Raw genomic sequence first — 23,462 nt, 5'->3', positions numbered from 1 at the left:
TCCTTAGAGAGCAACTCTGGGGAGAAAGGGTGGCAGAAGGTGGGGCGCAGAAACCCAACTTTAAGAGGCTCTTTAAGAGAGCATGACCTCTCAGACAATATTTGTAGGGAGCAGAGGAAGGAAGACGGGGGTGGCCTGTGGAGATGATTTTTGGGAAGTGGTGGGAGCAGCAGGGGAGGGAGAGGGTGGCTGACTTGGTTTCATCTTTGAGGCCACAAAGGAGGCAGTGGGCAGTGCTGGTGCAGAGAAATCAATCACTGGATGTCTGGGGCCAAGGGTTGGGAGTGGGTGTTGGAATCCCAGCCCCCAGCTAAGCATAAGAGGGGTGGATGTCCATGCAAATGGTAAGAAGCTTCAGTGCAGGGCTGCCCCGCACCCTCCCCCTGTCCAGGACAAAAGTGCACACAGACACAGGAAGGATCTAGATGCATTTAAGGTCAACAGGTCCCCAAGCTAAGGGATCTGGGGGCAGTCTCTGTCCAAGAGACTAAAAAGCTTGCAAACACAGGACCAGGTGCCCAGGCCAGAGATACCAGAGGGGAAACCATGGAAAGATATGGAAGGAGAGGTGGGTGATGTGTAGTTGAGGGGGTGCTGTAGGTGGTCTGGGCTTCTCACTGCAGGGAGTGGCTGGAGGCTGGGGAAGGGGGGATCTGGGGTAGAGACTCCAAGGTCCTTGATCCTTCCTGCGAGGGCAGTAGTTTGGCAGGCAGCAAGTCTCTAAGCATAAAAATTATTTGAAACAGAACACCTTTCAGGCAGGAACGAACTCACATGTTGCCACAGTTCTCGACGCTATAGGCCTCACACCCAGGAGGGTTGGTTCATTTCTACCATCAGCTAGCTGGTGTGGGTGTTGGATTTTTGACCTTTGAGATGCCCACACTAACATCTTTGCAGGCCCCAAGAGAAGAGAAGAGGTTAGGGCCCTGTGGGTCTCTAACTTTGCCCAGTGCTATCTCCCCTGATGCTGCCCCTTGGTACCTTGCTCCATAGAGTCAGCTGGGAGGGCCTGCTGTGCTTTTAGCAACCCTGGGACCGCACATAAAGCCGTCAACAGCGCCCTCTAGTTTTGTGACAGTCCTGCCTTTTTCCCTGGAAGTAGGGTGACACCCTGAGAGCTCCTGGGGCCCCTCTTTGGGGCTAGGTAAGTGTTTTCCACCCCCGCCAGGAATTCTCTTGGCATAGATACACGGAGACATGGAAGCCAGTGGCATGGACTGTTTATTATAATAACGCCTTCCACGTGAAGCAGAGAAGAGGGGAGCTGTGCCAGGAGGGGTAGTCAGCGGGTAGGTGTGAGCAGGAAAGTGTGGAGAGCCTCCACAGCCACTAGAGAAGTGACAATCTTGGTAAAATATACTCAGAGAGAGAGAGAGAGAGGGCAGGGGGGAGGGAGATGGGGGAATCCAGCCACCAGAAGCAGGCTGGGGAGGAAAGGAAACACAATGGGCTGGGAAGGTGGATGCCGGAGGGCTTGGAGCCGGAGAAAAGCTCGGCATCCGGGGCCACTAGCTGGAGCCCATTCCATCAGCAGAGACCGCAGAGCCCAGAGCAACAAGGAGGCCCCTGCTCTGGGGCCAGAAGCCCCACAGTGGTGGGGTGCTGGGGGTGGTGGGAGCCAGGCTCCTCGGGGATCCTCTATCCCCACATGGTGGTCTGCAGCCACTGTCGGGAGAAAAACAGATCCAAGGATGGGAGGGGGCATGGGCAGGATGGCTGGGGGAGCCGTGAGTGGGGGTGGGTGCCAGAAGATCCCTTCCACGTACCTGGTTCAGATTCAAGCGAATATAGCCAGTATTCTCGGGGTCCATGGATAGAAAGTATGCTGTTTAGGAAAGGAGGCAAGGGGAGGGGTTTGGGAGCTGAGTCTGGTTGGTAAGACCCATTTCCCAAGAGGCAGGATGAAAGGGAGGAAGAAGTTGTTCCTTGCTGCTTCCCAGGAAACCCTTTGCCAGGAAAGGGATTAAGGAGAACATCTCATGGCCTTGCCATGAGCCATATGCAAACCCTTATATTCAGGACCTCCACCCTAGGAGGGCAATACTATTGTTGCCCACATTTTATAGATGAGAACAGAGGACAGAAGCACAGAGACATAAATGATTTGCTCAAGGCACAGAGCCACCAAGAGGCAGAGCTGGGATTTGAACCCGTATCACCCATGCTCTTAAGATGGCGTGGTCTGGGAGCCCTGCTACTCGTGTGGGTGTGTAGGAGGCGGCCCCTGGTCCTTAGCCCAGGGTGGGGAGCGGGCAGAGGACTGACTCACTGAACATGGCCTTCAGCCTCAGGAAACAGCTGATGAAGCTGTCAAAATCCACGATCATGTCGTCGTTTGCGTACCTGGCCACCAGCACCTGCGTCACCTTGTTATTCAGCTTGATGCCTGGGAGGGAGGGGAGTGCGGAGGGGGAGTCCAGCCCTCTGGACACTGCTTCCTCCCTCCTTGCCCCCAAACCCTCTCCTGACCCCCTGCTAACCTGCCTTCTCGAGTGCCAAGCGCATCTCATAGGAGTTCAAGGTGCCCGAGTTGTCCTCGTCACAGTCTCGGAAGATGTCCTGAAGGGACGTACAGGTGAGGTCGGTCGGGCCGTGTGCATGGAGGGGCGGTGGAAGTAATGAATTGCTTTAGAACAGGGAACCTACAAGGATTGCCCAAGACCCAAGGCTGCATGCCTGGGCCCACTCCCTGAGTGCCCACTCTCGTGACTGTAGGGGACGTCTGGCAAGGAGAGGGGCTTGGAAACCAAGTCAGTGTTCTGAAAGACCCACTCCCAACTGGGCCCTGTGCATGTACCCTTTGAGCTAGCTGATTCCTGGGTTATACTGGTTGTTAAATATTCTGACTGGCCAGTACACCAACACTTCAACAGACCTTGTCCTGTTGCCCCACATCAGCTGCTTGCTCGATGGGGAGCCTCCTTTTCCCTCTCCCTCTGCCTGCCTGCCTGCCACTCCTCCTGCTTGTGCTCTCTCCCTCACTGTTCAAATAAATAAATAAAATCTTAAAAAGAAAAAAGATCCTGTCCTGTCCTGTGTATGCGTGTGTCTAGTTGGGGGCTCCTGTTCTAGCATCATCCTTACTGATCCCATTGCTCTTGAGGACCTCCCTTTCTGCCCACCATAAACTGCCCTTGTCATTTTTTTTTTTTTTTACCGTCCATTTCTTGATTTTTTTCCACAGGATCTGGAATTCGGGAAGCCCCAGCTTGCCAGAGCCATCTTTCTGGGGGGTGGTCAAGGATGCCAGCGGAGGGAGAAAAGAGGGAAACTTGGGGCTGGGGAAGCAGAGGGGCTCTCTGAGTGGGGGGCCGTGAGGCCAGGGGTTCCTGTGCAAGCACTAGCCAGAATGGGCTTCTTTTGCTACCTCAGAGCCGAATCCCCAGCAGGAAGGAGGGCATGGATGGCCAGAGAGGGGCCACCTCTGGGGGGTCAAGCTTGGGGGGGGGTCAGGGGGTCAGCGGTGGGAGACCCCTGGATAAGAAGATACATCCATGAGGTTGACCATACAGCGGCACACGTCTAGGCCGAAGCCCTGGGTCCTGAAGTTTTTGACTGTGGGGGAGGAAAGGGGCAGGAAGACAGAAGGAGTGAGCGGGGCATTGCAGGGGGATGCAGGGAGGGAGGGTCGAGGTGAGGAGGAAGCTGCAGGGAAAAGTTGTGAGTGGGGTCTGGCGGTTGGAAGACTCACGTTTGGTGACCACCTTGTTGAGGAGCTTCTGTAGCTCATACATGCCTATCTCCTTGTCCTAGGGAGGGGGACAGTAAACCTCTACTCTGACACCTTCACCCTGGCCACCTCCTTTGGGCACCCAGCGCTCAGCCTCTCACCTCTCCTCCTGCCACTATCTCAAACAAACGTATGAAGTCCGGATCTATGTCCTTCTCAGAGAATTTCTCCTGCAGGGAAAGGAGTGGGAAAGGAACCCGTTCCAGAAAGTTCCTTCACACTCCCCAGGTGCTTCCTCTCCTCCCTCCACCCCACAGCATCCCCTCACCTCCTGGAGTACCTCAGCATAGTTGGTTTCATCCAGTTCCCTGAGCAAAAGTAAAGGAAGCCTTGGAAGTTATCCGGGATCAGGGAGACAGGGATTTTAGTGGGGGTGGTCATGAGGAGAGGTCATGTCATGTATCTGAAGCAATGTGGAACAGGCTGCATGGGATCCAGGTCCTGATTCTGGTTTGCTCCCAGCTGGGACTCCCCCATCGTTGTGCCTCAGTTTCCCTGACTTAAAATGGGGGTGGAGTTGGGGAGGACCTGATGGTTGCTCCCTAAGGGTGACATCCTGGAGCTCTTGGGCAGGTGGTCTTGGAGCACCAAGGTAGGGCTCCTCACCAGGACTCGCTGTGCTTCTCTGTGAAGACCCGAAGCAGGAAGTCAGCATCCTTGTGGGGCTCAAAGGTGGAGGGAATGATGACATATTCCCCTGGAGGCAGCCGGAGATGGCTGGTCACCTCCCGTGAGTTAGTGAAGATCTCTGAGAAGCCGTGGTCCTGATACTTGATGAAGAAGTCCTTCTTCAAGCGAAAATCCTGGATGTTCTGAAACTATATGAGCCTTGGAGGTGGGTACAGGGCTGGCATGGGAGGGTAAGGAGAGGCGGACCCCAAAAGTGAAGCTACACTGGGCACAGTTTGTGGGAGGCGTCACCACAAACTGACCAGTCCTGGACACCACCCAACTGGCAAGCAATCCCAGGAAGATCTCCTGCCCCAACTCCCACCTGGGGCCCCAGGGCACTGGAATCCTAACCCAGAGGCCCCCAGCAGCCCTGAGAACCCTTTGCTGAAATCCACCCTTTGCCAGAGGTGGGGCAGCGCCTGCCCAGAATCAAGCCCCACGTCTTCTGTACCTCCTTTGGGACCTAGGAGAGGTCAGAAAGAGAGAGAGGTGAGAACCCCAGGATGGTGAAGGTGAAGGGGCTCAAGCCGTTAGAAGCCAGGAGGTATGTGTGTGTGTGCGCGTGTGTGTGTGTTAGGGGAAGTTAAGGGCACTGGGACACTGGTGGAGGGGTGGGGCATGGGCTTGAATAGCTCAGAGTCCTAGTGTTAATACTGATAGTCCCTAAGTTTGGAAGAGCAAGGTACAGTTTATACAAAGGAAAAAGGAGAGCATTTTACTGAATGCAAGCATTTTCCACGGAACACTCCTACCCTGCAGGAAGTTCATAGGTGATTACTGAAATTGAGCATTGAACATACTTCTGTAAAGGCGGCTTAGACGAAGATAAATGGGTTGTTCTCCTATAGGGATGACCAGAGCCTTTAACACGCTGATGCCCTATAGATCTCTGGGTGGGAAGCAGAGAATATAGCTTTTCCCGAAGGACCACATCTAACCTTGGAAATATCTGGAGGAATGTCTGATGTCTGTTAACCTGGTGGGTTCACAGACTAGAAGGAGGGCAAGACTTGTGTCTACGTTTGTTCACTACTGCCCCAGTGGAGACTGGACTGGGGCCTGGCACATAGCGGGAGCTCCATAACTTTTTGAACAAATGGTCACTTATAGGATTTTGCAAAGTATGATTTTGGAAACACTGTGAGGGATTTATCTTGGCTGCTGGAGTCAGTGCTCGGTGTGGGGTATCTGGGGGGAGACTTGAGGATGGTGCAGAAAAGGCTCAGAGGGTCTGGGAATTAGGACACAGGCTCTGGGGTGTCAGAACACAGCCTTGGGGGTGCAAACTTGGGCAAGTAGCCTCATCCCTGACGCTCCATCTCCTTCCTCGTTCCTATTCGTAAGGGCTTTGGAAGGGTGTTGCAGGGGTGAGGCCAGGAGAAGGAGCAAGACTGGCTGGGAGAACCGCGGGAGTGCCCACCTCGTAGATGACAAAGCCAATGGTCTGCAGCTGGGCTCCCCGGGGCCGCGCCTGTCGCCAGTTCTTCTGCATAAGGGCCACCAGGCAGGTGCACACGGCTTGGTCATCCTCTGGGTCGTCCTCATCATCCTCCTCAGGGAGAGAGATCCTAAACTGGGGGTTGCTCCAGAATGTGTCTGTGAACGAAGCAGGTCAGCATGGCTCTGCCCTTCCCTGGGGTGGACGGGCTGCCCAATCCCGGGCCTGCCTCCTCGACAGGGCTGGGTGGGACCCGTGGGGCCCCTGTGTCCCCTCACACACCTGGGTGGTTCCTACAGCCTCCCGCGGTGCTGCCGCGCCGCCAGCTGCCCTCATAGAAGGTGGTGTGCCAACAGGTCTTGTAGTCCCCAGAGAGGGCATCGGGTGTCAGGTGACAGATCTCCAGCAGCGTGAAGTTGTCCAGGAAGTCTTTGTAGGACATCCTGTGGGGTGGGGGGACAGAGGGCAACGGCTGGAGCCTGCGGCATCCCCATACCCATAGCGCTTCCCCCCTGCCCCCCGCCCCCTGCGCAAGGAGCCTCTCCATCAAAGGCACAGGTGGGAGGGTGGCAGAGGAAAGGAAGGAAGCCCACCCCAAGCTGTACTGACCAGAACTCCCCGTCCTCCTTCTGGAGCAGGAGCTGGTTCTGGAGGTCCGGAGACACACTTTCCCACTCCCTGGCGCTGGAGCAGAGACAGGCAATGGAGGGACAGGGGCAGGGCTAAGAGGCATTTGGTCCTCCCCAAGGGATTCCCCCACCCCTGAATGCCTGCCTTGTGGGGCTCCTGAGTTGAATGGAGAATCTCCTGGGGAGGGCTTGGCCAGTTTGTCAGTGGCACTGTCTCACTCTGCCCCTCACCCCTGACAGTGCTGGTCAGGAACACTTACTTGTCACTCCAGGCTCCATTCCACTCGATCCGGCCCCAGGGATTCCGGACCCGAATCAGGGTTTCTGCCCGACCTTGGTACCAGACCTGGTGGGAGGATGTGGCCCAAGGTCAAGGACCTCAGGCAGGAGAGATTCTCTGCCTTCTCCTGGGTCTCCGGGGAGGGTGTGGTTGGCAGACTCACATCCTGGATGCCGGTCACGGAATAAGCATGCCCTCTCACCAGCATCTTCTGGGTCAAGGTCTCCAACTCACTATTGCTGGTAACCTGCGGAACAGAGAAGGAGAGGAAGTCAGGATCCAGTCAGAGGCACTGGGGCCCGCAAAGAGATGTGAGCATTCTTGGGGTTCAGTTTTTTAAAAGATTTTATTTATTTGAGAGAGAGAGCACAAGCAGAGGGAGGAGCAGAGGGAGAGGGAGAAGCAGACTCACCACTGAGCAAGGAGCCTGATGCAGAACTTGATCCTAGGACCCCAGGATGATGACCTGAGCCGAAGGCAGATGCTTAACTGACTGAGCCATCCAGGTGCCCTGGGATTCAGTTTTTTTTTTTTTTTTTTTTTTTTTTTAAATTAAACCTGGTATTTGCAAAGAATTGTAGATTCCCAGACAGTTGTAAGAAATAATCCAGGGAGGGGACCTGGCTGGCTCAGCCAGTACAGCAGGCGACTCTTGGTCTTGGGGTCATGAGTTCAAGCCCTGCACTGGGCAGGAAGCCTACCTTAAAAAAGAAACAATCCAGAGAGAGCCTGCGCATCCTGTATCCAGTCCCCCCTCCAAACCCCCATGGTAACATCTGGCAAACCTATAGTACAATATCAATACCAGGACGCTGAGGTTGATGTAATGTGTCAGTCTTCTACAAATGTCCCCACTCTCGCCAGTAGTCCTTTGTGTATGTTCTGTGTCATTGTACCACGTGGGTAGTACCCTGCCCCACAAGCAGGGTCCCACAGCAGGACCATCCCAGCACCGGACATGTCCTCTGTGCTGCCCTCTTATGACCATGCCAGCCTCTTCTGGCTACGCTCCTCCCTGCCCTCTCACAATGGCTCATCTGTTCTCCACTTCCGATTTATTTTTATTTTATTTTATATTTATTTATTTATTCAGTTCAGAGATAGAGAGCATGTAAGTGCGGGGGCAGTGGGGAGAGGAGCAGAGGGAGAGAATCTTCAAGTAGATCCCCGACCCCTGCTGAGCATGAACCTGAGCCCGGCAGATCCTAGGATCTGAGATCTTGACCTGAGCCAAATCCAGAGTCAGACACTTAAATGATGGAGCCACGCAGGCGCCTCTGTTCTCCATTTTAAAAACATTTTGTCATTTTGGGGCACCTGGCGGGCTCAGTTGGTGGAGTATGCCACTCTTGGCCTCTGGGTGAGATTGAACTCCATGTTGGGTGCAGAGATTACTTAAAAATAATATCTTTTTAAAAAAATTTTATTTATTTATTTGACAGAGTGAGACACAGTGAGAAAGGGAACACAGGCAGGGAGAGTGAGAGAGGGAGAAGCAGGCTTCCCCCTGAGCAGGGAGCCTGACATAGGGCTCGATCCCAGGACACTGGGATCATGACCCAAGCTGAAGGCTTAATGACTGAGCCACCCAGGCACCCTAAAAAAAAATCTTAAAAGGGGTGCCTGGGTGGTTCAGTTGGTTAAATGGTTAAATGTTTAACTCTTGACTTCAGGTTCAGGTCATGATCTCAGGGTGGTGAGATCGAGCCCAAGTCGGGCTCTGTGATGAGTGTGGAGCCCACTTGGGATTCTCTCTCTCTCTCTCTCTGTGTCTCTAAATAATTAATAATAATAATAATAATAATAATAAATAAAATAAAATCTTTAAAAAATTTTGTCATTTCAAGACCATTAGGGAAATGGAATCATACAGCATGGAACTCTCTTGGCTTTTTTCATTCAGCATATTTCCCTTGGGATTCATCCACATAGTTGCGTGTATCAATATTTCATTTCCTTTTATTGCTGAGTCATGGCCTATGGCATATGTGCACCACAGTTTAATGATTCACTCATCGAAGGACATCTAGACTGTTCCCAGTTTCTGACCACGATGAATAAAGTCACTGTGAGCATTTGTGTGCGGGATTTTGTGTGGACATAAGTCTTCACTTCTCTGGGATAAAAGCCCCAAAATGCCAACTGTGGAGTCATACGGCTGCAGTCTGGGTTCATTTATTTATTTGAATAAATATTTGCTGGGCGTGTATAGTATGCCAAACAGCACCCTGAGTCCCAGTGAATGAGACAAGTCACTGCCCTCACTGACTGAAACAGCCAGGAGAAGATAGACTGTGAATAATGACATTGATAAGTAAGACCATGACAGAGCACCATAAATGTTAAGATGAAAATAAAAACAAAGTAGAGGGCATATGAGGTTAGGAGCAACTGATTTAAATTTGGAGGTGGAGAAGAGAACCAAAGTAGGGGCATTTGAACTGAAATGTAAATGAGAAGGAGCTAGTCATGCAGCTCTCTGGGGGAAAGACCCTTCTAGGTGAAAGCCACAGCAGGTGCAAAGGCCCTGAGGCAGGACCAGGAATGGCTTACTTCGATGGAGCAGCCCATGAGGGAGGATCGCTCGATGGCCTTCCTCAGCATCCTCAGCAGGTTCCGAGGGGGCTTCTGGAGTTGGAGGCTATAGGTCACACCCCCCGTGAAGTCCTCAAAGCCCTCCACGGTGTTGCCCCCTGACAGGGCTTCATAAGACCCGTTCAGCCTGTGGGCAAAGAGAGGGCACTTTTGTGCTCCAGGATAGAGAGGTCAGCTTGGGCATGGGAGGGTGAGGGGAGGGAAGGAAGGGATGCCCTGACCTCCATTTGCTTTTTCCCCTGATTCCAGTTGCCCCCCTAGCTGCCAGCTCTCAGGGAAGGCTTGGAGGCATGCCCAGCTTGGGACACTCACTTGGCATATGCCTTCTCCAGCAGGGCGCTCCAGAACTCAGTGCGCTCGGCGGAATGCACGAACACCAACTTGCCATTCTTTGTGGGCAGCCGGTCGTCCACCACCACATCCACCCACTGCCCAAACTGCCAAATCTGTGGGCAGCAAGGTGGACCTCAGTGGGGCTTAGGGTATCTGCCCAGGCCTTCCTCCAAGCACAGGCGTGCACCCCCTCCCACACACCTCCACACCCCCACTCCCACTCCCCCCATGCACGCCCCCACCCCCACATCCCCCACTTATCCCCTGGGCGCGCGTGCACGCGCGCGCGCGCGCGCGCACACACACACACACGCACACGCACACGCCTTGTATAAAAACTGTGTTACTCGAGCACCTCCTGGTGGCCAGGATCAGGGACACGCCTGAGGCGGACAGGCCCCTCCCCTGAATGGCTGAGGGGTGTGGGAAAGGCAATGAAAAGCTTGAAGCTTGCCTCCAGCCTCATCTCCAGTTTCTGCCGGGCCTCCAGAGAGACACCAGCCGCATTTTGACCTTGGGCTTCAGGATTTCTGAGGTTTTAAAAAAACTCTTGTGATTCTCAGAAACATTTTTGTGATGTGAGGAATTTGTCCACATGTCACTAAACTGAAGGAGCAGATTACAAAAATTATGTGACCCTGACTGACTGTTGACTCCTAGTGTCATATACACAAAACATATTAACACACACGCGCACATGCACACACACTTCTACCAAGAGGAAAAGACAGAGAGACAGAGAGGGAGAGAAAGAGAGAGAGAGAGAGAGAAGCAGAAGGAGAGCCACAAACTGATAACAATTATTTTCTCTCTGGGCTTTAAAAAATCAGCTTACCTGATTTCTTTAGTGAGCAGACATTTCTCTGATAATTAGACAAAAGCCCACCCTAATAAATGTTATTTTTCAAAAAGAAAAGAAAGGTAAATTCCAAGCACATGTCATTCTTCTTCTTCTTCCTCCCTCCCCTTTTTTTTTATCTGTCTGTCTCTCTCATACACACAGCATAAAACAACTCTGGCTTTCAAATCATCCTTCACCTGAAAATGGAAAATGCCAGCATAGTTTTTCCTGAAGCTCTGCCCCCTGGGTACCACACGATACAGCAGTTTGGGGCATGTGGTAAGGGAGCCAATGGCAGCCAGCAGCCAGCAGTCCCCTGGAAAGACAGGAAGGGGGTTGCCTCTCAAGCCCTCCCATAGGTGAGTGTGGGTCCCAGAGTCCAAGCCCTAAAGGAGCAGGAACAGCCTCTGTGGCCCCTCCCCCACAGAGATGCGCCTCCTTTGACCCTCCCCCTGAGGAATGTTCAGGAAGGAATCTGTAGGGAGAAACTGGGCTGAAGCGAAAGGCTCTGGGGGCAGGGTGGGGGGTGTTGGCTGTGAGCCTCTTTACCTTTCCTATTAGGTAACAGATTCACAAATTAGAGCCACATACTTTGGTTTTTGGATTTGAGGAGGAGATATTTGGCCTTCGTCTTGCTCCTTACCCTGAGAACTGCTATGGATATCTGCTTTGTGGAGACAGCCAGTATTCTCCCATCCCTTGAACAAATCCAGTCATCTTCCCCATACTGCCTGCCTTCTACTTTTACTCTATGATTACATTGGTGTAATAATCAAGAAACCACTCCCTGATGTCACCCCCTTAATACTGGAGACCCAAGCAGCTTAGTCTGTACTCCAGCTGGGTCCCTGGGCCTAGGTGTTGATGGGGGCTAGCGGCAGTATCCCTAGGCCAAGGTCATTTATTGAACTCTCTCTCCTGGATACCTCAGACTTTGCTGGGTGGGGCTGCGGGTGCGGTGGTACCCTGAGTGAGTATTCCAGGCCAGGCTGATGCCGCGGGTACTGGGAAAGCATCTGTGATTACCAATGCCCTCCTGGATTCCTTGGGGTACCCTTGCTGAGGGGAGGCAGAAGGTGGGGAGGGAAGGTTATGGATATTCCAATCCTCCATTGCCAAAAGGACACATAACCAGGAAGAAGCCGGTTCTCCTCCCACAGCCCAGTGAGCCACAGAGGCAGACATGGGGCCCAGGGTTTCCTTGGCTTCCTCCCTGCCCACAACCTGCCCTTTTCTCTGCCACAGATTCCACAGAACTCAGGCTCTAGTCTTATCCCTGGAGAAACAAGCAGGATTTGGAGGAACCCTTCCTGAGGGAGGAAGCTATCCCTTGGGGCTGTCATAGGAACCCGTGGGAGAGTGGGCTGAGGAAGCCAGTGCTCCTTTATTTGATACATCAGACTGAGGAACTCCTGGCACCTGCAGTGGCTTAGAGGTATGTCCACAAGCTCTTTGTCAATCCTCCCCTCAGGAAGTGGAGCCTAATTCCTTCCCCTCAGGTGAGGAGTGAGGGTCAGATTTCCAGCTTGCTTCGAACAAATGGGATATGGCGGAGGTGACCTGAGTGTTCTCCTGAAAGGAGGCTGCAAAAGGCATGATGGTTTCCTCTCTGTTCTCTCTCAGATCACTCTGTCTGGGGCAACAGCTAACAAGTTGTGCAGACACTCAGATGGTCCTAGGGGAAGCCTGATATCTTGACTGTAGCCTCATGAGAAACTCTGAGCCAGACCCTACCTGGTATGTTCCTCACAAATTATGAGGTGATAGATGTTTGTCATTGCTTTAAATCACTAAGTCTGGGGGCAACTGATTGTTTAGCAATGGGTAACTAACAGACCACCCAGCTTACTCCCAGACCTAGACAGCAACAGGAGGGACTGGAATCGCACCAGGCGGAACAGGAAAAATATTCCTGACAGTCTTGCTATCCTCTCCAGAGTGTAAGGGGAAGAGAGATCATCTGAATCTAGGGGTCCCAGCTCTTAAAAAGACACCCTGGCACACCTCCTACCTCAGCCATCTTCCTCATTTCACCCCCTTCTTCCACACTGGTTTTCTTGCTCCCCACTCACCAAGTACGCCTTGGCATACATCTGTTGGACTCAGCCCATTCACGATGAAGTGAGGGGTGCTTGTGATTTGCTGTGGTGAAGGAATAAAGATTTTAGGGGGTCCAAGACAACCCCTCCCAACCTCCCTCTCACCATTCCTGGGGAACGACATTCACCTCCAAGTTCTAGGGGAAAACATGGCACCTGAGGGGGAAGGCCACAAGACCAGCTTGGCAGAGTTGTAGGACGTGATAGCAAAGGTTAGTGACTGACTTTCCCAGGGGTTCTCTAAGAGGTTTGGCTTAAGCATAGCCAGAACGTCCCTAGGCCTGATCCAGGGTCGGGATAGAAGGTCAGGGGACCGGAAATATCAAAGTGATGGGGGGTTCGTGACAAACAGTCTTCCCACTCTGCCGAGCATTCCCTGCCTCCCCTCCCAGTACCCACACAAGGCCGCTGCCAGGAAATGTTCTGCACACTTTTGGAGCTGGGGCCCAGATCGTTGAAGCCCAGGGAACTGGGTTCGGCGGGGAAAAAGGAGTCCTCGAACAGTTCTCCCCTCCTCAGACAGGCTGCTTGCAGGTCCTCATAATTCTGGTTGTTGAAGTTCTCGGCATTGTGGTGTTGGCCTACGCCCTTAGCCCTGAGCCGGTTCTGGCTTATGTGGGCCGCCATTCCTTGATCCGTGAAAATGGACTCTGGTTCACAATGAAAAGACAGTTAGCTCAGTTCAAAAATGGACAAGGGGTCTGGATAGATAGTTTCTCTGAAGAAGATATAAAAAAATGCTCGACACCATTAGTCGCCAGGTGAAATACAAACGTATCACAATGTTCCTCCACTTTGCACCCTCTAGGATGCCTGTAATAAAAAGGACTGATAATAATGAGGGTCGGCGAGGGTGTGGAGAAACTGGAGCCTTCATCCATTGCTGGTGGGAATATAAAAGGGTGAAGCCATTTTGAAAAATAGCCTGGCCATCCCTCAAATAGTTAAACATAGGATCCTGACCCCAGGACCCAGCGATTCCTCCTCTAGGTATATACCCAAGAGAAAGGAGAATGTATGTCCCTATAAAACGCTTGTACACAGATGGTCGTGGCATTATTCGCAAGAGTCTTAAAAAGCGGGAAGGAGACTCCAAGCGTCCATCAGTTGATAAATGCCCCAGTAAGACAAGAAACACACATACAAAGGAATATCATTCATACAAGGATACAATTAAAAAAGAAATGAATTGCTGGGGTACCTGGGGGGCTCAGTCAGTTAGGGTCCGACTCTTGATTTTGGCTTAGGTCATGGTATCAGGTCATGAGGGCTCTGCACTGAGCATGGAGCCTGCTTGAGCTTCTCTCTCTCCTTCTCCCTCAGGCCCTCACCCCACTTGCGCCTGAGTGTGTGTGTGCATGTGTGTGCGTGTGTGCGCATGCGCATTCTCTCTCTCAAATAGAAGAAAAGATCTGAAGTACTGATCCGCGCTACAACATACATGAATCTCAGAAACATGGTGCTAAGTGACAGAAGGCAGTGACAAAGAACCACATACTACATGATTCCATTTATGTAAACTGCTCCAAATAGGCCAGTCTATATAGAGGCAGAGAGTAGTGGAAGGATGGGGTCTGAGTTAAACAGAACCCAGTTGGTGCCTCAGTGTGGGAGGCATCCAGAGTGGGGAAAAGAAGGGGCAGCTCCAGGGAGGGGCGGGAGGGTTCTAGACTCTAGGGGGGAGACCCAGATTGAGCCCACAGAGCGCTGAGTTCCACAGAGGCAAGAGCAGGGGGTCTCCGTGATTTGCCATCCCTCGAGGTGGCAGATGAGGAGAAGAGTTACACTAGCAAAGCTAACAGCACTGGGCGCCTGCTCTGTGCAAGGCACACCTGCCTCCAGAAAGAGCCATGGAATATTCTCAGTGACCGGAAGAGGAAGCAGGGGCCCGGAAGTCAAGGAGCATGCCCAAGGTCACGGGTGAGGGTTGCACATGGGATGCCGTCTGAGTGCAGACCCCAGACCCCTGTGACCTTTCCCTGACAATCCCTCTGAAGGGAGGAGCCTCTCCTCAGCGGGAAGTCCGGTGGACTACCACCATCTTCCCGTCTTCATCAACTAAGGGGATTATGAGCCGGTGGCAAAACTTCTCTGATGCCCCTTGACTCTTCCCACGACCCCAAACAAGCACACCCTTTCTCCAGTCCCACAGCGGTGTCTCCTGGGGATTTGCCCCTGTGGTCTCCCATTGTGAGCCTGACAAACCCAAACCAGCCTGCCACCAAGAGGCCCAGCAACTTCGAGCTCAGGCAGCCGTTTCTCCACTGCCCTGAACCACTTCCGCCTCAGTGCCTCTGCCTGGAATCATTTCTGCTTCCACACACACACCTTGTCCACTGGGAAAGTCCTGCTGCGCCTTGCAGGCCCGGATCAATGCCACCTCCTCAGGGAATCCCTTCCCTAATCTGCCCACACAGAGTTTGGGGCTGCCCTCGCATCTAACACTTTCCTTTCTTGGGGCACCCATTGCTACCGGCTCTGAGTTGGCTTGTCTGTGACTCCCCAAGGTGGAGGAGAGGGCTCCTCTGTCCACCAGTGGGTTCCCTCTGTCTCATATAGTAGCTGGACCCAGCAGGGGCACAGACATACTTTCAGTGGATGGATGAATGAATGAGTGAATCAATGGGTGGATGCCTTGCATTGCACTCTAGTGATTTTTCATCTGTGTTTGCAAGTCTGTTTTCTCTCTCCTGCCCTGCCCCCTACTCCCTATTCCGCTCTGGTCCACGATGGAGTAGACGTTGGCAGACATATATTTATCATTATTTATTTATTTGTCTCCCTCTCTGGAATGAAAGCTTGTGAGGACAGGGATTTCTGTCTGTTTGCTGCTGCACCGAGCACATAGGAGGTGCTTAGTAGATGTTTTGAATGACGTGCCCCAGCACTCCTTGAAGGGAGGAGGGTCATGCATGTCAGTTTCTCCCTGTGAAGGGATAGATGGGTTCCTCCCTGGGACTCTCCGTTCCATTAGGGAAAGTCTCCTATCCCCCCAGATTCCTGGTAAATGGTGTGCTCTATAGACCTCAACTCAGCACTGCCCAGAGGCCATGACTGGGCTGGGGACCAAAAAGAGGTCACCTCAGCCCAGGGAAGCCGGAGCATTGGTGCAGGCCATGAGCAAAGGCCCTGGTCCCCACATAAAGGCTCCTTGGGGGTCCACTTGGGGTCCCTGAGGCCTGTAGACTCCTGGTCCCCACTGAGAAAAGTTCACTGGCCTTCAGGATTAGGGTGAGTTTGCTGGACGGACTCGGGATCCTGCCCTTTGCTTCTTCTACGGAGCCTATGGTTTGTGACATGACGATAACAGGAGTCTCCCCCAGTTGTAGAAGGGACTAGCACTTACAGAGCTGTTATAAAAATACTAGGACTTCCTGCAAAACCTGATTCTAAATTATTTCCATGCATTAACTCTGGGAAGCCCCATGACAACAACCCCAAGGGCTGGGTTTGTCTCCCTGCTAGGGGGGGAAGAACCAAGGCCCTGAGAAGTTGAACTTCTTCAAGGCTGCACGCCTGGCGTGCAGCAGTCAGGCAGGGGCAGACCTAGGCAGGCTGCTCCGAGCTCCTACCCGTCACTCGTGGCCTTGCCAGGAAGGAGCCACGGTGCAGGGGCCAAGGCTGGACTGGAAGGGATGGGGGGTCCCTCCCTTCCTCCTAGGTCTTTGTTCAGTCCCTTCCCCTCCCTCAGACTGGATAAGGTCTTGGAAAAGGGGTCTGGAAGGCACTGATTCCTCTTTCGCAGAGCTGGTGCCCTGGGCTGCCCTGAACTGGGGTGAGTAGCTGTGTGACCATGGGCGAGTTGCTTTATGTCTCGGAGCCTTGATTTCCTCATCTGCATACAGAGGCTGCTGTGTTCTACCACGAAGGGTGTTTCCGGATGAAATGATGCAAGCTACGTGAACTGGCCTTCAGCAGGTGCTCAGAAAATGTTGGTTGCCTTTCCCCCAGGGACCTGGCTGGGGACCTACTGCTATCATACAGCAGCCCCCCTTCCTCCTAGGCCTCAGTGATCGTAAGGAGGCAGGAACGGGTTGGGATCATCAGTGTGTGTCTGTCTCGGTGTGAGCTCCTTAGAGCAAACGGTAACTCATTGCAGCCACCTTTGAGGAGCATTTATTCTGTGCTGGGCCCTGAGGAGTCAGAAGTGAACACTCACTCGCGGGGAGTTCTGAGAGGACCCTTCCAGACTCTCCCCCTTCATGGTTATCTTCACAGCAGGCTGTAGAGGCAGGGAGGAGGGGCCGGGGAGAGAGGCCACTCAGATGGGTAGGATAACTGGGAGCTTCTTGGTGGTTAGTGATGGCCCCCTTTTTCCTGAAGGGCCCCTGAGGGTGGGGTGCACCAGAAATTCCTGGTTCTGGAAGAGTCAGGGTTGGGGGCAAGGAAGTGGTTGCATACAGCTGCAATCTGGGCGTTCTTCCCCTTTCCTCTGCCGTTGTCCCACCCTCTCTCTCCCCACCCAGGCCCTCTGGCTTTCTTTCTTTCTTTTTTTTTTTTAAGATTTTATTTATTTATTTGACAGAGAGAGATCACAAGTAGGCAGAGAGGCAGGCAGAGAGAGAGAGGAGGAAGCAGGCTCCCTGCTGAGCAGAGAGCCCGATGCGGGACTCGATCCCAGGACCCTGAGATCATGACCTGAGCCGAAGGCAGCGGCTTAACTCACTGAGCTACCCAGGCGCCCTATTTCTTTTAAAAATAGTAGAGGAGCTACTTCCCCACTCCCTCAGGCCCGGGGGGGGGGGGGGGGATGAATAAAAGGGTGTGTCGGGGCAACAGGGGAATAAACTTTCTTTGCTCAAAGAACAGGGGGTACCTGGGTGGCTCAGGCATTAAGCAGCTGCCTTGGGCTCAGGTCATGATCCCAGGGTCCTGGGATTGAGCTCCATATCGGGCTCCCTGCTCAGCGGGAAGCCTGCTTCTCCCTCTCCCATTCCCCCTGCTTGTGTTACCTCTCTTGCTGTGTCTCTCTCTGTCAAATTAAAAAAAAAAAAAAAAAAAAAAAAAAAGAACAGGGGAAGACTTGGAAGGAGGCCTGTGGGGGACAAAACTTGGAGCCCCCTTCAGGTGAAGTGGGTCTAGAGAGGCTCGCTGCAGAACATCTCAGAAGGGGGATGAGGATCAGAACTGGTCTTGTTTCATCACCTGGTCCTTACCCCGTGTTGCCAGCAGGGCAGGGATGACTGTCCCACGTGACCTAGGCCTACCCCAGGACCTACCCAGAGGCGTTAGGGCTAGAGATCCCCAACCTGGGAGATCACACCTCCATCGAAAGAACATTAGGCAGGGTCTAGAGACGCATTTGGTTGTCATAACCGGGGAACAGGAGGTACTCCTGGCATCGGGGGGGTAGAGGCTGGCGAGGCCGCTCCCCTGCTCAGGACAGCCCCATGACAGAGTTATACTGCCCCAAGTGCCAGGTGCCCAGGTTGAGAGACCTGGGTTAAGTGAGGGGTCCAAGGGCACCCACGTAGTGAGATGAACCACTCTGTGCCCTTCCACCACCGGGGCCGCCTCAGGGAGGCCTCTGACTTGGCTGCCTCTGGGAGTGGCTGTGCTGGCCTCTGCTCAGGGTCTGGAAGGACCCCAGAGAGGCTGGTGTCCAAGAAAACTAGAGAACCTCAGAAGGCAGACCAAGGCTGTGAAGGTTAAATCTCAGCTTCCTCATCCCTCTGGAGCCCTCCGTCTCCTGGTCACCACTGACCCCGAGGAGTCATTTCTCACTGTCCTGCCTCCAAACTCTGCCTCTGCTGGCTGGGCCTGAATGCACTGCTCATCTGGCTGATAGGGGGAGGGGAGGCACGTGTACCACACACACACACACGCACACACACACACACACTCCACCACAGTCATCACCAACAATGTCTCCAGTGAGGGTGACAGACCTGAGCACTGTCAGGTGGTCTAGGGACGTGGGCAAGCTGAGACAGACAGACAAGGCTGGCTGTGGGAAGGACAGACAGATGGCCATGTGTGACAAGGAAGCTCTTTGTCCCAGTTGTGTATCCTGTTTCCCCTGCAGGTGGGGAGTCGTCCCTGAGGGCAGGGGCTCTGCAGCTTCCCTACCACTGGAGGCCTGCAGTTTTGGGGACAGCTGAGTTTCTAAAGCTGGCTGGAAAGAAAGATAAGATATTGTCTAGACTTCTCAGGGGACTTTGGGAGAGCGAGGACTGCCTTTGGTCTTCTCTTTGGGCCAGGCCCACACTTCCAGGGCCTGGGAAAGATGGTCATGGCCCAAGAAGCCAGGACCGGAGTGCCCCTTAGCAGAGGCCAGCTGGCCCCACCACAGGCTGGGTGAGGTGCAGGGCTGGGCCCTTCTGTGGCTGGGATTGGCTGCCCCCCACCACTTAGCCCCCACCCCACAGAACAGTCCAACTCTGCCGAGCACCACATTCCCCAGTACTGTCTCCCTCAGGCCCTGAGGTCAGGTCCCCAGACCTGCCTCCAGAGTCCTGGTCCTGTGGCCTTCTTAGGGTCTGGTCTTTTTTGGACTAAGAGGCCCACTTTTCTGGGCTGGGGAGAGGTTCTTTCTGTTCTCTGAGTTTTAGTTTTTTCATGGCTGCTGGGGTTTCCCTCACACAAGCCTTTCTCCCAGGCCGCTATGAGAGTAGGGTGACTGCTCCCTCTCCTCTCCCTGACTCCAGCCTCTCAGTGGAGATAGGAGGAAGGGCTCCTGTGTGTCTGGCCACCAGCAGGGTGTCTGAGGAAGAGACCCATCTGGTCCTAGGGAGCATCCAGTCCGATGGAGGAGTCACCCTCCAGGGAACACAGCCCCTTCCCCAGGGGGAGGCCCTTGTCTACAGAAGTACAGGAGGAGTACAAGGCCCATCAGCGCCTACCTGGGGAGTACAGCATGATGGTGGCTAGCGTGGGGCTTGACAGTTGAAGGTTCTAGAGGGAGGGGGAGGAGAACCCCTACCCCCACCCAGAACTCTCCAATTGCAGTGGGAGTCCTAGGGCAGTGGCATATTTTAATAGCTGCCTGCCTCTTCTGTCTTCCTTCTCCCTGTCCCCCACAGGCTGGTGAGGTCAGCAACCTAGCCTCTTTTGATCTGCCTGGTCCCACCCCACCAGTCCAAGGGCCCTCTTCCTGAGGGGACAGGAGTCCCAGCACCCCTAACCGGGGACACCTCTACCAGGCTGGCTGTCCTCACTGAACTCCATTCAGGACGAGTCTTAGGCCCCCTCTTTCAGCCCAAGGCTTCTAGGAAGGGATTGTCCCTGACACCCTAAATTGACCCTTTTATCCTAAGGGCTTCTTCATTTCCAAAAGGTACCTTCCCACTGACACGGCGCTCTCCCTGTGTGGCTCTATATCTTCACACCGCCTCCTCTGTGTCTTTCCACTTCTCATACTGACACCAGCTGTATTTGGTCAGGGACCCACCCTATTCCAGCAGGACTTCATCTCAACTATTTACTTCTGCAGGGACCGCATTTCCAAATAAGGTCCCAAGCTGAGGTACTGGGAATTAGGATTTCAACGTATCTTTGTGTGTGTGAGGGGCACAATTCAACCTCTAACACTCTTCTTGGTATGGCCAGGCCACTGGCTGGCTGTCACATCTGTCCAGGGGAAAGCGTGAACTGTCTGACCTCAGAAACCCGCCCTATAGTATAGGGGCCTGTCAAGGTCATCCGGGTGACCTTCTGCCTTGGTGAAGCGATTGGCCACAGAGCAGATGCTCAGGCCACTGAATGGAGTCACCGAGTCTTGTCTCAAGCCAACTCTGGACAAGTCCTCTCCACCCCCCTTTCTGGGTCTCAACTTCCTCATCTCTAAGAACATTAATTACAGTTAATTAAGTTCTTATTATGTGCTGAACACTGGGCTAAGAAGTTTTTGCTTATTTAATCCTTAAAACAGCTCCAGGACATGGTATCATTTATCCTCACATTACAGAGGAGAAAGATGAGGGCCAGGGGTGACATAATAAGAAATATGTCCTTGGTCTCTGCTCCTGGTTCCTGACACAGAGCTCCTAAACCCTTGGAATTTCGTGAGAGATAACTGCATCTTTTGTTCTAATGAGGTTATTCCTGGAGGATTTCGGGCTAGCCTTGGGATGGGGCTGGTGGCCAGGGAGACCAAGCCATGATTAAAAGTCTAGAACTTTCAGCCTCACTCCTCTTTCTCCAGGGAGGGGAGAGGGGCTGGAGATGAAGTTAATAAGCAATCATGCCCATATAAGGAAGCCTCCAGAAGCATCCCTAAATATGGGATCTAGAGAGCTTCTGGGTTGATGAACACATTTATGCACTGGGAGGAGGGTGGTGTACCCCCACACCACAGGGACGAAAGTGACTGTGCTTGGGACCTTTCTGATCTTACTCTATGACTTTCCTCCTCTGGCTATTCATCGGTATCCTTTAACACATCCTTTTCCAAGAAACTCAGAGATGTGTTTCCCAGAGTTCTGTGTGTTGTCATAACCCGTTGCAAAACCCGACAGGGGGTCATGAGAGCCCTAATTTCGATCCAGGTGACAGCCTGGGACTCATGATGGGCATCTGCAGTGGGGGCAGTCTTGTGGGATGGAGCTCTTGTGGGATCTGATGCTGACTCCAGCTGGACAGTGTCAGAACTGACTGGAATCATCAAACACCCAGCTGGTGCCTGGAGAGCTGGAGAACTGGTTGGTGTGGGAAAAGCCCCCTTTCCCTCATTTGGTGTTGGACTATTTTGTGTGGGAGGACAGTAGTTTTCCTGTTCAGAAGGTATGGTATAATTTGGCCAAAGTCACCCAGCTGGTAAGTGGCGGAGCTGGGATTTGAGCCTAAATCCTCAGCTCTTGTCCATTACCTTTTGTTGGCCTCAGCTGTAAAGGGAAGAAGAGAGATGGACTTTGGGGTTCCCTGCGGCCTCCCTCCTCCTTCCCCAATTCCACCGACACCCATTGAGATCCTTTTCAGCACTCAGCGTGGAACTGGACATTCAATCCTGGTTCAGGAAATGTGCATCAAATGAGCCTGCTGAAATTCCCCCTTCCCATTCTTTTTTTTTTTTTTTTAAGATTTTGTTTATTTATTTGACAGAGAGAGAAAGACACAGTGAGAGAGGGAACACCAGCAGGGGGAGTGGGAGAGGGAGTAGCAGGCTCCCCACTGCGCCTGATGATGGGCTCCATCCCAGAACCCCGGCATCATGACCTGAGCCGAAGGCAGATGCTTAATGACTGAGCCACCCAGGTACCCCTAATTTCCCCTTTCTGACCTGGGTTCCGCCAGTGCCAGTTAGCCCTTACCTGGGCTCCCACCCTTCCCTGTCTGTTCGCTGCCCCTTAAGCCAGTTCCCCAGGCTTATTTGCCCTTCCGAACTTTTCTATCTGACCTGGGGAAGGGTCACCTCACTGCGCACACCTTATTCCCTGCCTCAGAGCTGGTGATGGAATGTTTACGGTTTAATTCAATGACCTTGGGGAAGACCTTTGGTACCACGCTGGTCATTTTGGCCTTAATAATTGTGGGGTCTTGTCATTCCTCCCTCTTTGAATGTCAACTTTCGTGGCTGAACAGTTAGAAGTTTGAGTGGGTTTCATGGAGGGATCAAGGGCCAGATTGCTGTTTGCACCCTCTGGGACCTATTTGTTGTGTGTGCTCCCTGCTCCAAATTTACAGCCAGTTTCTGCCCACCCACCTGCTGGCACTCTGGGGACTCTGCCTGCAGGTCCATATCTCACAAGACTGTGGGTCTGTCCTGGGGGGCATGGGCGGCTCAGATGGTTAGGTATCTGCCTCTGGCTCAGGTCTTGTTCTTAGGGTCCTGGGATTGAGCCCCGTGTGGCCTCAGGGTTCCTGGCTCAGCCGGGGGTCTGCTCTCAGCCAGAGAGTTCTTCTCTCTCCCTCTGCCCCTAACCCCTGCTCTTGCTCTCACTCTGTCTCAGATGAATAAATAAAATCTTAACTAACTAACTAACTAACTAACTAAATAAAAGGCTGTGGCTCTGTCGTACGTGTGAAAGCTGAGGCCTAGACCAAGCTGCCCACAGCTACCCACCAGGGAACACGGGCCTTCCAAGCCACGTGTGACGGGCAGAGGGCATTTCTCCGCAAGCTGGGGTGGGCGAACCCTGCACACCATGCACCTCCTGCCCCTTGTCGGTGCATGGGCGATCTTTGACAGGCTCTGTGCCATGTTTTTTTTTTAAAGATTATTTATTTATTTATTTGACAGACAGAGATCACAAGTAGGCAGAGAGGCAGGCAAAGAGAGAGAGAAGCAGGCTCCCCGCCGAGCGGAGTGTCCAATTTGGGGCTTGATCCCAGGACCCTGAGATCATGATCTGAGCTGAAGGCAGAAGCTTTAACTCACTGAGCCACTCAGGCCCCCCCTGTGCCCGTGTTTGCTGTCCCTGCTGTTGGTCATTTCTGGTTGCCTGTCTGCAAACCTTTGTAATATCTGTTTTTTTCTCTTCCCCCTCCTATTCCTGCTCCTGGGGTCTCTCGTTTTTCCTCCTCTAGGAGTTCCTTGACTCCCTTTCTTCTCTGGGTCCTGCTGATGGGTGGGCAGGGTGCTTCAGGGACTTTCGTGCCACTTGGTCTTCTTACTCCTTGGTTTTACTGACGAGCAGATGGGTGTGGACAGGAGGGGTGGCCTTCCCCGGGTTGCACAGTGCTGTAGTGGCAGAGCTGGGACTGGAGTTCCTGGCTCTTGGGAGACCCACTAGATATGCAGGAGACACTGTGTGTGGCCACGTGGCTGGGAGGGCCTTTGGGGGATGGGCTAGAATGGCCATAGAAAATTTCTTACAGAGGGTGGATTACATTTGGGTCTGGGACCGGGCCAAGATTTGGCTGGGTAGGAGACTTGTCCAGCAGGAAGCTTCTCGAGGCCTCAGG

At 53.2% G+C, this 23,462-nt stretch overlaps 1 protein-coding gene across 2 annotated transcripts; it reads right to left on the bottom strand.

The window, feature by feature from the left end:
- Positions 1 to 1,388: 1,388 nt before the first annotated feature.
- On the bottom strand, positions 1,389 to 19,536 carry CAPN11 (calpain 11). Of its 2 annotated transcripts, none has more exons than XM_082733168.1 (22): positions 19,463 to 19,536; positions 13,020 to 13,270; positions 12,594 to 12,663; positions 10,719 to 10,837; positions 9,660 to 9,793; positions 9,306 to 9,474; positions 6,916 to 6,999; positions 6,733 to 6,818; positions 6,453 to 6,527; positions 6,126 to 6,286; positions 5,826 to 6,001; positions 4,857 to 4,868; positions 4,340 to 4,551; positions 4,002 to 4,041; positions 3,835 to 3,903; positions 3,695 to 3,752; positions 3,494 to 3,558; positions 3,161 to 3,229; positions 2,484 to 2,562; positions 2,273 to 2,389; positions 1,770 to 1,828; positions 1,389 to 1,668 (listed from the first exon to the last, which is right to left on the bottom strand). In XM_082733168.1, exons 1-22 carry the CDS (start codon positions 19,476 to 19,478, stop codon positions 1,642 to 1,644), a joined length of 2,148 nt encoding a protein of 715 aa, XP_082589294.1. In that variant the 5' UTR covers positions 19,479 to 19,536; the 3' UTR covers positions 1,389 to 1,641. The 2 variants fall into 2 exon arrangements, with proteins under 2 accessions (XP_082589294.1, XP_082589295.1); XM_082733169.1 differs by having other exon boundaries at positions 4,014 to 4,041.
- Between the last annotated feature and the right edge of the window lie 3,926 nt (positions 19,537 to 23,462).

This window comes from Mustela nivalis (genome assembly GCF_964662115.1).
Source record: "Mustela nivalis genome assembly, chromosome: 5".
Lineage (NCBI taxonomy): Eukaryota > Metazoa > Chordata > Mammalia > Carnivora > Mustelidae > Mustela > Mustela nivalis.
Note: the sequence above shows the minus strand (reverse complement) of the source record. Positions and strands in the feature narration are given on the sequence as shown.

Coding starts and splice junctions, on each gene's coding strand:
- CAPN11 (XM_082733168.1), bottom strand. Junction 6,002..6,125: donor AGGCTGTAGGAACCACCCAG/GTGTGTGAGGGG, acceptor CTTCGTTCACAG/ACACATTCTGGAGCAACCCC. Junction 1,829..2,272: donor GAGGCTGAAGGCCATGTTCA/GTGAGTCAGTCC, acceptor TTTCCTAAACAG/CATACTTTCTATCCATGGAC.